This window comes from Talpa occidentalis, unplaced genomic scaffold (genome assembly GCF_014898055.3).
Source record: "Talpa occidentalis isolate TD23 unplaced genomic scaffold, MPIMG_talOcc4v2.1 talOcc4.10, whole genome shotgun sequence".
Classification (NCBI taxonomy): Eukaryota; Metazoa; Chordata; class Mammalia; order Eulipotyphla; family Talpidae; genus Talpa; species Talpa occidentalis.
Window position 1 is genome coordinate 19350930 of NW_023600993.1, and position 14138 is coordinate 19365067.

Below are 14138 nucleotides of genomic sequence, written 5' to 3' on the forward strand. Positions count from 1 at the left end.
TGCACTAGTAACCAAAGTCTCCAAAATTAGGCCACATGAAATCTATAACCTTGAAACTGAAGGGAATTTCCTTTCAGACCTCATGCCAACATACACACCCACTTAGAAGAGCAAGTGCACCTGGGGCTGAGGAGGCTCCGATGTGATCGGGTCCAGCTGATCAAAGAGGTGACGCCAAGAAAGCACCTGGCATCTGGGCCCCTTTAACTTCGGTTCATTTCCCTCCCCCAGGCATCAGGAAGCGTCCAGGTGAGTAATGCTTCAAAAATGAATAGTCAAACTTCCCTCCCAGTTCCCCAAATCTGTCATGTCTCCTAGAAATGTGGACGTGGACTTCGGCTCATAGAGAATGAAACACTACTCCCAGCAAAGATGATCATCTCTGTGTTGAAAAGCAGACCACAGATAGAAACATGAAAAATTTAGCTTTTAAGTAATATGGCTAGGAATATTCCGACCAACAAAAATGGGCAGGAAAAGGCCCTGACAATTCTTTAAAACCCACCACTTCAGGATCATGCTTCCGTGTAAAGATGTTCACCCAGTGCTGGGAAGAACACATTTTGCCAGTGACTAACTTCTGATCAGCATGTGCGAATTTACGCTGTGTGGCAAAACCCAAGCAACGGTCACGAAATGCAGTCACCGTTTGAGGGCTGCCAAGACAGTCACCCACGGGCCCCGGGGAAAGTGGGCACGTCCCCCCTCTCCCCTCCACCCCGTCCCACCCTCGGCCCTCCAGTGCCCCCCAACCTCAGGAGCCAAGTCACAAGAGCAAAGAAACTTCCCCTCCTCGGCAGGGGTGGGGCCTGCTCTGGTCTCGAAGCCCCCGGCTCACCGAGTGTGACGCCAGCGCGCGCGCGGCCTCCGGGCCTCGTCGCCCTTCCGGGCCGGGGTCGGGGGCCCCCAAACGTGGGCCACACAGGGGCGGCGCCTCGCCCGCCCGCCCGCCCGCCCGGCAGCCCCGGCCCAGCCCGCAGCCCGGTACCTGAGGATGTTGTCCGCGTAGGTGAGCAGCAGCTTGGACGCCTCCAGGAAGGTCTCCGGGGTGTTCTGACAGAGCTCGGCCACCGCCGGGGACGAGGAGCCCGACGAGCTGCCCAGCGCCGCAGCCGCCATGCTTGAGCGCCCGCGGCCGTCGCCGCCCCTCGCGCGCCGCGTCCCGCACTGAGCAGGCGCCTGAGCGCGCGGCCGCCTCTGCGGCGGACGGGGCAGGGCGGGGGTGGCTGGCGCGGGGCTGGGGGCTCGCGGGGTGGAGCGGGGGCCTTGGCGGGAAGGGCGGGGCTGTGCGCTAAGGGCGGGGGGCTCGGCTGGGAAGGGTGGGGTGCTGGGCGGGTTCTGCAGGGTAGGGGAGTGCGGTAGGGGATTGGGGGAGAGTTTGGCCTTGTTGGGGGTGAGGTAGTGGGTGGGGAGGGCTCGGCGGGGTACAGAGTAGGGAGGGAGTGAGGTAGCAGGCTGGGAGGACCTGTCGGGAGGAGGGGGTGCTCGGCCTGGAAGGGTAGGCGTGGTGGGGAGGGACCAGGGGCCTCTTCAGGAGGGGACAGATGAGTGGGTTGGATGGATGGGTGGGGACCTCGGCAGGGTTTCTTCCAGAAGGAGCAGGGGCCACGAGAGCCCCCAAACCCGGGTGTCTCTGCAACCCAGGGCCGGTTTCTAGCTAGGCACACATGTGGGGACCCTCTTATCACCAACCAAACTTTTCCTCCCAAATAAAACCATCTACAGCTTCCCTCTCACAGATTGTCAGGCCTTCTTTGAGTGAAGGAGCAACAGACGTTCAAAAACAAACAAGTGGCTTTAAATTGTTGGGTTTCTGATGCATGAATTCTTTTTAAAACTAGATGGATGGAAAAACCTCTTGCTGAAGTCCTAGCTCACATAGCATGATGACCCTGAAAGGTAATGTTTTTTAAATCCCAGGTTGCAGCATACTAATGGATTGTGAACTTCATTTACCATGTAGTCATAAGCACAAAACACAGTAATAACAAAAGAGAGTAGCATGGAGGAGGATAAAGAGGGGGTGGAAAAAATAAAAACAAACATCCCACGTAGTAAAGGTGGGTATTATATTGTGCCTTTGCTGGTAGATGATGTGATCAGTGGCCTTTATTCCTCTCAATCTTTAAACCTCTTTCTTTAATGCGCTCTCTCAGCATGCCCTTGAAGTGTACTTTACACAAGGCTTCCTTCTTGCAGAAGCCTCTTTCTAAACCTCAACAAATAATTTCTTGACCTTATGTTCGGAACATGTTATTTGCCTAAGTAACTTATTTATATGTTCCTAATGCTATATTTTTGCTTGCTTTTAAGATTTGAAAATTTCTTCCAATATTTCTGAGCAAGACCCAGGGCTCTGTCATCCATTTCAGTTACCATTCATTCATCAGCCAGATACACCTGAGTTTTTAATATGTTGGTTTTGGAATCAGCTTCCAATAATAGCGTGTTGAATCAATAGTATATGGCTAGTTGCTATCACTAAAATTGTCAGTGACTTAATACAGGAGATATTTCTTGTGCAAATGACACTGTAATCATACAGGTGCTGTTAAATCAGTGGGCAGCTTTCTTCCGTATAATGATTTAGGCACTCAGACTCATTTATCCTGTAGAATAGAGGTCAACAAACATTTTCTGTAAAGAGCTGATGTAGTAAATGTTTAAGGCTCTGTAACCATAGGATCTTTGTTTCATCTATTGAATGCCGTCTCTGCAGGTGTAGTTCCATAGGAAATACTTTAAAATGAATGAGCTATATATTAATGAAAGTTTCTTTACAAAAACATGAAGCCTGCTGGATTTGTGCTTTATGAACTCCTGCTATGGAGTCTCTTAGCAGTTGGACAAAAAGATGGTATACCTGCTTCTCATCCAGAAATGACATACAAAATTTTCTTTGCCTTATCATTGGCAAGAATGGAGTTCCATCTAGATAAAAGGGGGGATGGTAGGAAATCTAGTCTCTAGTTGGGCACCACCACCCACAACTCTACATTACAGTCATTGGTACTGGGGTTATGACTAGCTGTCTTTGCCATAAACTATATTCCCCTTGAGTTTCTTTTTTTCTCTTAGCTCATTTATTTATCCTTATAATAACTGTGTAAAGCTCTTGTATACTACTTAGCATTTGTGATTTTTTTTAAAGCAACAGAACACTTTTTTCAAATAAAATCTTGGGAGGAAACCCAGTATATACAAAGCACCAAAATAGAAGTGCTTTAGAACTGAAGCAGGAGTATGGGGGTGAGGGGGTGAAGAGGGGCTTGGGGTGGAGCAGGAAGAATGCCATCAGCTCAGCTTTCCCCTTGGAGATAATGGCCTTAGGATACCTCTGTGAGGTACATGAAACTACAGTTGATTGTGAAAATCAATGGCATAGAGCTAACTGTGATAATATACAGATAATAAAATTATAGAAATTATTTCGAGTTGTTCAGGAGGTTGTTACTTTTTTTCTAAGTCACCTGAAATTTAAATCTTGCTAAATTATTTTTTGCCAATACTTCTGTTAAAATTCTTGAGCAACTACACTCTTTCTTAAATATCACCATTTATGAAGCTATTACATGAATTATAAAAAGGAACATTGGCTAGGTGAGGGAGGGATGTAAAAAAAGAGACATTGGCTCATTCTTTCCTTTGCTTCTTTATCTTAAGTTGAAAATAACTTGATTTCTGTTTCCTTTTGAAAATTTGAAGGTATTAAACTAGATTTTTTTTATACCCCACCATTGCCTCAAACAACTAAAAGATGTTTTAGTATTAAATCAGCTTTCAACCTCCTGTTCTTTTACTTGATTTTGTGCGTGCCAAAATAATGAATTTTTTTTCAGTATTCGAGTTTTATTAACAATACCATCTTTAAAGTTGACACATGGTGGCACTATTCTTAAATGGAATAGAATAAAGAAATAACCTAATAAATTTTCCCCAGCATTGCCTGTTATAAAAAAGAAAATGTTGACCTCAATAAAGACAATCAGCAAGGGGAGGGGTTCAAGCCTTTTAGGAATTGGTGTGGTGATTCATTATTGTGTGATAGCCCTAAGTGATTAACCAAATATTTATTGAGCACCTGCTCTGAATAATGCAGATAGATGACATGACTTTTAATGTAGTAGGAAAGACAAAACTAATGATAATATTGACATAGATAGCCCTTTAGTTGATGAAACAAGGTTATTGTGGAAAGAAAAGAGTCATTTGATAAGAAAAGTACAAAACAGCGCATGTATCAATATATGATTTACTATAAGGGCGTGTTCTTATTCATTAATTCCCCAAGTATTTATGAAGTGACTTACTAAATGCCAAGCACTGTGCTAGGCAATGTGAAGCAGTAAAGGGAATAAACAGGAGACCCTGCTTTCAACCAAATCATAATGAGTTTACATCATTATGAGGTTAGATCAGTAGCAGCAGGGAACTTGTTAGAAAGACAGATTCTCAAGTCCCACTTTTAAAGGTGAGGCCCAACAATCTGCACACTAACAAGCCCTTCAGATAATTTTTGATTCACAGTAAAGTTTAAAAACTACTTTTTAGAGGAAGGAAAATTTCACTGTGTGCTACAGTTTTATGGAAGAAAAATTTCAACAGACCCTTAATTTTGGAGGTTATGAAATTGAGGAAGGTGAGGACTTCCTGGTTATGGGAGAATCACCCCACAATTAATCAGGAACAACATCCCAGCAATGTTTCCTCCTCAACATCTGCAACTCTCCCCCTTGCCATTGCCTTACTTCAGGACTTCACCTTCTCTTGTCTATTCTTACTGAACTGTCTTCCCCATGTCCTAGTCATCCCAAGTCCTTTCCCATACCCTGGAAACCCAACCTCACCCTGCCCCTTACCCCCTTCCCCCCCAACACACACACACTGCTGCAACACTGATCTTTCTAAAGCACACATGTGGTCATGATATTCTTTTATGGCAAATGTTGTCAGGAGTTAGGAAAGCACCTTAAATATACAAAGCGGCTGTTTTGAGACGAAAAGGAGTAGCAGAGAGCTTGGTGAAGGGAATGAGCATATCCTTTCTAAAGGAATTTAGATTAAAAAAAAAATAAAGGAATTTAGAGTCAATAAAAGAATCTTGCAGGGGCCTCCCTGGTGGCACAGCGGTTGAGCGCTGGGCTGCGAAGCTGCCCGCAGCCTCTGCAGCGCCGGTTCGATCCCCGGCCACTGGGCAGGTGTCCCACATGGCGCGCAGACCTCTCTCTCCTGCTGCGCCCGCTGCTCCCCTCAGCAGTGTACCTCGTCAGTCTGCCTGCTCTGCTCCCCGCTCTGGCTCTGGTGAATTCTCTCACCCTCCCGCGCTTCTGGCTGTACCCAGTGCTTGTATAAATAAATAAATAAATCCTAACAATTTTTAAAAAAAAAAAAAAAAAAAAAAAAGAATCTTGCAGTCCAAATTAGACCAGTGTTGTCAGCATTTTACCTCTGACCTACAAGATCAAATCCAAAGTCGTTAATACAACACTGAACTATTTGTGATAGGCCCCTGCTTTACTCTTACACTTTACTGTTGCTGTGTCCTCAAATCCACCATTGACCAGATTTATCTATTCGCGGTTTGTGGAAGATGAGATTCCACGTCTTCGTTTTCCACCAATCAGAATGTCCTTTCCCAACCAAGTTACTAAACAAATATTCATTTTCAAGGTACAGTTCAAGGATCAGTGATGCTGCTTCTGTGCCAAGAGGTTGTGTTGAAGTTCAGTCTCCCACCGTTATGGCCATTGGGGCAGCACAGTTAGCCCTAACATAGTTTTAGTTATCTTTCCACATTAATATTCATGTATCAAATTTTTCAAATGGCTGCACAGCTTCTAGATATGCAACATAACAGACAACCCATTTCCAGATGTTGGGCATTTTGCTCAGTTCCCCTTTACTATTATAAATAGCGTTGGGAGGTAAAGTAGTAACCTGGAAGCTAGTCACTTTAACTCTTTTTAAAGCTACAGTTATTAATTCTTTAGTTCTAGTCAAATTACAGTAGAATAGGTGTGCCTTCTGCCACAACACGGGAATATCTGGGCATTAGCATTATAAAAACTCCCTTTTGATGGACAAAAATGTTCTCTCATCGCGTTACGTGTGTGTTTCTGATTACCTACAAGCCACTGAGGTTGGACAGGAGCCCTGCAAGCAGCACAACCCCAACTCCGGCCACACCCACTGCTTGACCTCAGTCAAGGTGACGTGGAGGAAGGGCAAGCGGCCGCCGTCGGCTGGGACGTGACGCGTGCTTGCGCATGCGCAAGGGCCGACGAGCCTGTGCGCGTGCGCACGCAAAAGTCATTGCCGTGCATGGCGGCTGGGTGGCCCACGTGAGTCCTAGTCCGCGTTAGGGGGTGCTTAGAACTTTCTTCCTTCCGCTCCTCTACCGCCTGATCGGGTCAGAATCGGGTCGGGAGAAGGGAGTCTGGGGATTTGGGCCCGATTTCTTCTTTATCTCGCCATGGAGTGTGCGGGCGCTTGAGAGGCAGGGCGGGGGATGGCCACACCCCTTTACTCCCTGCCCATTTTTGTGCTTTCCTTGGGGAGATGAACTCGCCTAACCTCTCCTTCCACTGATTACTTGGTGGAGAAGTTTAGATGCGTGGAGAAGTTTAGATCCATGGAGAAACCCGTCTTCTTCATCAGTCACTAGTCTACATTCAGAGTATTTTCTCAGCCAGGGTCTATCTAGATCTCGCTGGGTATCTTTGTATGGAGACAGAAGTCCACTTGCTCCCACATCGAAGATAGACCCTGAGTGTGTTTTTTGTGCCACGGACAGGAGAAATGCTATTTAGAATAAAGCCTCAGTAATCCTGAAAAAGAATGCTCCTGTCGCCTGTGTCAAGGGGGTGCCTTTTATTTTTCATTGTGTAATTCTGTTTTAGTGCACTGAATGAATCATCACTTCACCTTCCTTGTTTTCGAGTGCCTTGAGGGTGCTTACAGTCTAAAAAAAAGGGAGTTAGGTCCAAATAGGTGGATCGATGGTATGTAAAAATAAAAATGATGTAATATTATTTTCCTTGCTCGTTAACAGCTGACATCAAGCACTTAAAAGAACACTTTGGATATTCTTTCGTTGGCCTTTAAATTACTTAGAAAACAGTGAGTACCTCCTGGACCTGTTGTGATCTGTTACTGGAATTTATTTTTAATCGTCTGAATCTCAACCATGTTGTCAAACTGCTTGCCAAATTTCCTAAAAGTTACACACTCTCATCTTCAGTATTCAAGATTATGCCACCAATTAATAAGAAGTAAAAGGAGGTGCTTCAGAACTGCGCCAACATCCAGATTTCGCCGGCGAGTTGTCATTACAGGCATTGGCTTAGTGACTCCTCTGGGTGTTGGAACTCAACTGGTATGGGATCGTCTTATTCAGGGAGAGAGTGGAATTGTTTCACTGACTGGTGAAGAGTATAAGAGTATCCCTTGCAGTGTTGCTGCTTATGTGCCAAGAGGTTCTGATGAAGGTCAGTTCAACGAACAAAACTTTGTGTCCAAGTCAGATATCAAGTCCATGTCTTCTCCCACCATTATGGCCATTGGGGCTGCAGAGTTAGCCCTGAAAGATTCCAACTGGCATCCTCAATCAGAAACTGATCAAGTGGCTACTGGTGTTGCAATTGGCATGGGAATGGTTCCTCTTGAAGTTGTTAGTGAAACTGCTCTGATGTTTCAGACAAAAGGTTACAGTAAAGTCAGCCCTTTCTTTGTCCCTAAAATTCTGATCAATATGGCAGCAGGCCAGGTCAGCATTCGATATAAACTGAAGGGCCCCAATCATGCAGTATCCACAGCCTGTACCACAGGAGCTCATGCTGTGGGAGACTCTTTTAGACTTATAGCCCATGGGGATGCTGATGTGATGGTGGCTGGAGGCACAGATTCTTGTATTAGTCCTCTCTCTCTTGCTGGGTTTTGTAGAGCCCGGGCTCTCAGCACAAATTCTGATCCTAAGTTGGCATGCCGGCCGTTTCATCCAAAGAGAGATGGTTTTGTAATGGGAGAAGGTGCAGCTGTGCTGGTGCTGGAAGAACATGAACATGCTATTCAAAGAGGGGCCCGGATTTATGCTGAACTTTTGGGCTATGGACTTTCAGGTGATGCTGGTCACATAACCGCCCCCGATCCTGAAGGAGAAGGTGCCTTAAGGTAAAGACTGGTTGTTTCATTCAAAATACTTTTTTTTAAATAACTTTTTAAAAATTTATTTATTTATACAAGAGCTGGGGTACAGGTCAGAGGCACAGGAGGGTGAGAGAATTCACCAGAGACAGAGTGGGAGCAGAACAGGCAGATGGACCAAAGACACTGCTGAGGGGAGCAGTGGGCGAGGCAGGAGAGGTCTGCCCCACCATGTGGGTATCTCCCTGGCTGGCTGGGAATCGAACCCGTGCTGCAGAGGCTGCAGAGAGCTTCTCAGCATGGCGCTCAATCCACTGCACCACGGGGGAGGCACTCATTTAAAATATTTTTTCAAATAAGACACTTGGAGACTCAAACTAGGGGGCATTGTAGTATTTGGCCTTGGTGTACAGTAACTTCTTTTTTCCATTTTAGACTAATTAGTGTTTTTTTTTTTTTAATTCTTTTGCTTTAGTATGTTAGAAATATTTGAAAACATTTGAATATCCTTATAGAAATTGGAGTTTAGTGAAGGCCACTACAGTAGTGAGGAATGCTATGTATCGTCTTTTGCTAACTTTTCATACCTTCAGTTGGGCTTAACAGCTGTCAGTGTGCTCCCTCTCATAGTCCTCCTCTTTGGTCCATCATCAGACTTGGACAGTAAAGGTAACCTCTTCTCCAGGTATTTGGTCTCTGCTCCATTTTTTTTTTTAGAGATTTACTTATTTTTGCATATAAGAACTGGGGTACAGGCCAGAGGTGTGGGGGATGAGAGGATTCACCAGAGACAGAGTGGGGGACAGAACAGGCGGATTGACTGAAATGCACTGCTGAGGGGAGCAGCAGGCCAGTCAGGAGATATCTGCTGTGCCATGTGGGTAGCTTCCTACAGGGGTACTGCAGTGGCTGTGGATAGCTTCTCAGTGCTGCGTCTTAATGACTGGCACCACCAGGGAGGCCCCTCTCTGCTCCATTTCAACAGGATTGTGCTGTTATCAGGTTAGCGCTTCTTAACTTTTAATCACTCGGGATCTTATGAAAATGCAATTCTGACTCTATAGGACAAGGGTGACACTTGAGATTCTCCATTTCTAGCAATCTCCTGGGGGATGCTGAAGCTGGTCTGAGGACCAGACTGAAAAAGCAAATTGCTGTTATTGTAGAAGAGATAGTAAAGTTTAAAAAACTACAAATTTACTGATAATGTGATGATATGTTAGCCTAGTAGATTAGCCTGCTTAGGTCATATTAAATTTTAACTAGTTAAATTAGCCACAGGTTGACATACCTTTTCTGTAAAGGGAAAAATAGTAAATTTTTTTGGCTTTGTAGTTCATAGACCATTTGACACAACTGGTCAACTATACCATCTAGTGTGAAGCAACCACAGATAATAAAAAAATGAATGGGTGAGTTCTGATGAAACTAAAACAAGCATCTGCCTAGTGCCATGGCTTACTGACCTCTTGAGTTTTAGTGAGTAGCTGGTGCTAGAATTTTTTTTTTAAATTTATTTATTCATGTATACAAGAACCAGGGTACAGGCCATATGTGCGGGAGGGTGAGAGGATTCACCAGCAGATCGACTGAAATACACTGCTGAGGGGAGCAGCAGACGAGACAGGAGAGGTCTGCCGCGCCATGTGGGTATCTCCCTGCTGGCAGGGATCGAACCCACACTGCATAGGACGCGGACAGCTTCACAGTGCTGCACTCAAACGCCTGCACCATCAGGGAGGCCCTGGTGCTAGAAATTTTAAGCATAATGGCCAGTTAGATGAAGAAATAGTTATGTTTAGGTCAAACATGTTATACTTCAAACTAGACTCTGAGCTGCCTCTCATGGAAATGTGTGTAGCCCAGAGATCAGGAAAAGGTGTTGCCGTCCTTCCAATATTCAAAGGTTCTTCCAGAGAAATATTTTACTTTTGGAATGTTTATAGAGAAATATTTTACATTTGGAATGTTTATAGTCTAAGCAAACTGCTGTTTGAAAGATTATATGAAGCACTGAAATGCAATCCTATCCCATATAATGATGTTTCAGTCAATCATGGACCAAATATATATGACTATGGTGCCCAAATTCCAGTTGCCTGATGACATGTGGCTATTGTAAAGACATTAGTGTTGTACACTGACAGCAGCCTCATTCACTCACCTCGGTGTTTACCTTGTCTCTTGACAGCATCATTTTCTCATGTCCTTGATTTAATCTCATGTTGTTTTGTTCATTGTGCTTCCTAAGCTTATAAATTCTTCTGCTAATGATGCCTTTTTTACAACATCTCCTCTTTGTTAAGCAACACATGACTGTAATGGTGCAGACATTTTTAGATTACTGGGGAATATGCCAACTTTTACATTTAGATGTAAAAGAAAAAACACAGTCATAATATTTTTCTCCTATCTTAAATATGCACCTATACACACTCATGCATACTTCTTTGGCCCATTATCAGACTTGGACAGTAAAGTTAACTTTAGTAGGACAGATTAAAAATTCCTTCAAGAAAAATTATTCTAGGCTTGAATCAATTTTTTTTTTTTTTTACCCAAGCAAAAAGTTCAACTGAAATAAATGTAAGTATGTATTTTTAGAGATTATAAATCCAAGACTTGTGTCTTTATCTCGTGGTGATGAATCAGTCCAAGGTACTAGGGGGGACATGTTATCCCATGCAGATGGTGTCAGAATCTACCTGTCAGTCCAAGAGTCAGTTCTGTTACTAGAGCAAAGGATTCTTTTAAACCACTGTATCTGGTTAATTCTTTTACATAGGTGGCACAGATAATGAATCACCTGTTGAAATTAAACTTAGTTCTGATAAACTTCTTTTCTTATTTTATTAGATGTATGACTGCTGCTGTAAAAGATGCAAATGTGCAACCTGAAGAGATAACCTATGTCAATGCACATGCTACTTCCACACCTTTGGGAGATGCTGCTGAGAACAAAGCTGTCAAACATCTTTTCAAAGACCACGCCCATGCCCTTGCAGTTTCCTCGACTAAGGGAGCCACAGGGCATCTGCTGGGAGCTGCAGGGGCGACTGAAGCAGCTTTTACAGCACTCGCTTGTTATTATCGAAAACTACCACCTACTTTAAACCTGGATTGTACAGAGCCAGAATTTGATCTCAATTATGTCCCCCTAAAGGCACAGGAATGGAAAACTGAGAAAAGATGTATTGGACTTACCAATTCCTTTGGTTTTGGTGGTACTAATGCAACACTTTGTATTGCTGGCATGTAGCACAAATCATTTGTAATTAATCATTGATTATTTTTAATGTTATGAGCAAACTATATTAAGTGGAGAAATACTGTGTTCATGTGAATATATATACTTATAATCAATACCCAGATACCTTTTATCTTTGTCAGGGTTTCTCAACCTTGGCACCATTGACATTTTGGGCAGGATAATTCTTAGTTGGGGAAAGAGAGACTCTCTTATACACTGTAGGATGCTTAATGGCATCCTGATCTCGACTCACAAGATTCCAAAGCACCTCCTACTGTTACAGGACAGGGAGAGGGACAGCCCACACCCCGCAAACCTGTCTGCTCTAAATAGGTTCTGCCATCTGCTGCATCAACACAAAACATATGAGACTTTAATGAAAAGGAACTTTAATACAATTAGCAAACAATACAGGAAAGACAAAGAATACAGTTTCTAAATCAAGCACCCAAAGTTACCTGCCCCCTCATGGGTAAAATTCCACCCAGGCAGGATTGGCCCAGAGCAAGACCCCAAAGTCTGCCACAAGTCTAAAGCACCTTTCAGTGGGAACCCACAGAAAAGGATCAGAAACAACAGACAAGTCTGGAGGGAAAAGAGCAAAATCAAGATAAAAACCGTCACTGTCACCTCCCCACAGGTCTCTCACCCACATCTGTGTCAACCAGTCCACGACCAAAAGGCAAGTGTAGTTTCTTCACATATCTCTTGGCTCCATGTGCCTCCTCCAGGTCTCCTTCTAGCTCTCCATCCTGCTTCCTTCCTTCCTCAGTCTCCTCCGCAGCTTCTTCTCTCCCTGCTCAGCTCCACCCTCCCTTGGGTGGGGCAGGAAACCTGGAAACTTCTCCTTTCCTGGGGACCACCCTGTTACAATCCCCCCTTTTAATTTTTATTCCACCATATCTATGGTGGCACAGATCTCTGGGTGTAGTCTTAGGAGACAGTCTTTTTTCAGGGTTAACAATGTGTGTAAGAGAAGCAACAATTAGGCAGCAGCATTGTCCATGAATGTCCAGTATGACAGTTCTCCATTACTGGAAAATAGTCCATTATCCAAGCCAAAAGAAAAAAAAAAAATCTGGAGGCATTAGCTAAAATAAGATAGCAAATATATCAAAATCACAGTGGAAAAAAAAATCTTAAAATTGGTTAGACTTATGTAAAAAAAAACAAAAACAAATTCTCAACCTTGATCCCAAATTGTTTCAACAGCATAGCAAAAGTTCACAAACTAAATTTACTTTTAAACCATATTACCCATTTTTGCATAAAATCACAGGGCAGAATAAACAGCAATTTTAGCTGGCTTTGTTGGAATACTCCATATAGGATCAGAGCAAATTCTTGGCATCCGGTCCACGTAGGCTTCAAGAACAAAGTTGGTCTCACCAGACTCCACCTGGGCTTCCTCTTCTCGAGGGTACCAGGGCTTTTTCGTTCCTGGGTTGTCCAGTCCTGCCAATGGAGGCAAGCTTCCTCACCTTCTTTGGAGGTCTCTGGAACCCTACAAACAAAGCAGCAGGTTCTCTTCTTCTTGGTTCAGCGCTGTTTCAACTTCCTGGAAGAACTCCACTCAAAGCCACACAATGAAACTCATCTCCAATTGTTTTTGTTTGTTTGTTTGTTTGTTTTTAAAGATTTATTCATTTACCTATACAAGCACTGGGTACAGTCAGACTGACCAAACACTGCTGAGGGGAGCAGTGGGCGGCAGGAGAGGTCTGTGTTCCATGTGGGACCCTCACCCGGCGGCCGGGGATCGAACCAGCACCGCAGAGTCTGTGGGCGGCTTTACCACCCAGCACTCAACCACTGTGCCACTGGGAAGGCCCCACCAATTGTCTTTGTTTTAAGCAGACAAAATCCCTATGGAAGTTATGCAAAAACAGACTCTTAAGATTAGTAAAACAAAATTACTACCACTATTTTTATGCTGTGTTGGTATCAAGGGGAGAGAAAATGTGAACACAAGTTAGCTCTGCTGGGAAAAAAAAAAGAAGAAAAAAAAAATTCAACATTGCTGCCAGTCCTGGTCAGTCAAAAGAAGAAAACTTTTTTGAATCAGAACAAAATGTAACAAAATTTCCTGTATTATGTCAAAACTTAGTAAAAGTCAGGCGTGTCTCCAATCGTCTATTTGTTATAGGACAGGGAGAGGGGCAGCCCAAACCCCGCAAACCTGCCTATTTTAAATGGGTTCTGCCATCCGCCGCATCAACACAAAACATGAGACTTTAATGGGAAGGAACTTTAATAAAACTCGGAAACAATACAGGAAAGGCAAAGAGTCTAGTTTCTAAATGAAGCACCCAAAGTTACCCATCCCCTCGTGGGTAAAAGTCCATCCATATGGGTTCGGCCCAGAACAAGGCCCCAAAGCCTGCCACAAGTCTAAGGCATCTTCCAGTGGGGACCCACAGAAAGGGGTCAGAAACAACCAGACAAGCCCAGAAGGAAAAGAGCAAAATCAACATCAAGATAAAAGCTGCCATTGTCACCTCCCCATGGGTCTCACCCACATCTGTGTCACCCAGTCCACGACCAAAAGACAAGCGCAGTTTCTTTACGTGTCTCTAGGCTCCATGCGCCTCCTCCAGGTCTCCTGGCTCCATCCTGCTTCCTTCCTCAGTCTCTTCTGCTTCTTCTCTCCCTGCTCAGCTCCACCCTCTCTTGGGTGGGGCAGGGAACCTCCCCCTTTCCTGGGGACCACCCTGTTACATTTCCACACTCTAATGTTTCCCAAACT

The 14138-nt window shown here is 44.2% G+C and overlaps 2 protein-coding genes across 9 annotated transcripts in view; one reads left to right on the forward strand and one right to left on the reverse strand.

The window, feature by feature from the left end:
- The window catches only part of NGLY1 (N-glycanase 1), a 39871-nt gene extending 38702 nt beyond the window's left edge, over window positions 1-1169 (reverse strand). For 2 of the 3 annotated variants that reach the window (XM_037525255.2, XM_037525278.2), the window contains exon 1: window positions 989-1169. In XM_037525255.2, the coding sequence (XP_037381152.1) occupies window positions 989-1119 (131 nt within the window). In that variant the 5' untranslated portion in view covers window positions 1120-1169. Of the gene's footprint in view, window positions 1-505; window positions 605-753; window positions 822-988 lie in introns of those variants that run through there. The other variant, XM_037525264.2, reaches the window with a different exon arrangement.
- OXSM (3-oxoacyl-ACP synthase, mitochondrial) lies at window positions 161-11440 on the forward strand. 6 transcript variants are annotated; one of them, XM_037525298.2, is made up of 4 exons: window positions 161-249; window positions 1842-1899; window positions 7052-8169; window positions 10999-11440. In XM_037525298.2, exons 3-4 carry the CDS (start codon window positions 7187-7189, stop codon window positions 11399-11401), a joined length of 1386 nt encoding a protein of 461 aa, XP_037381195.1. In that variant the 5' UTR covers window positions 161-249; window positions 1842-1899; window positions 7052-7186; the 3' UTR covers window positions 11402-11440. The 6 variants fall into 6 exon arrangements, with proteins under 6 accessions (XP_037381195.1, XP_037381187.1, XP_054548827.1 ...); XM_037525290.2 differs by lacking the exon at window positions 161-249 and adding an exon at window positions 954-1009; XM_054692852.1 differs by lacking the exons at window positions 161-249; window positions 1842-1899 and adding exons at window positions 954-1009; window positions 1921-2060.
- Window positions 11441-14138: the final 2698 nt, after the last annotated feature.

Bases quoted from the DNA above. Each gene is read 5' to 3' on its own strand.
- OXSM (XM_037525298.2), top strand. From the start codon at position 7,187: ATGTTGTCAAACTGCTTGCCAAATTTCCTAAAAGTTACACACTCTCAT. The intron at 8,170-10,998 runs GTAAAGACTGGT...TTATTTTATTAG, and splicing joins GAAGGAGAAGGTGCCTTAAG to ATGTATGACTGCTGCTGTAA.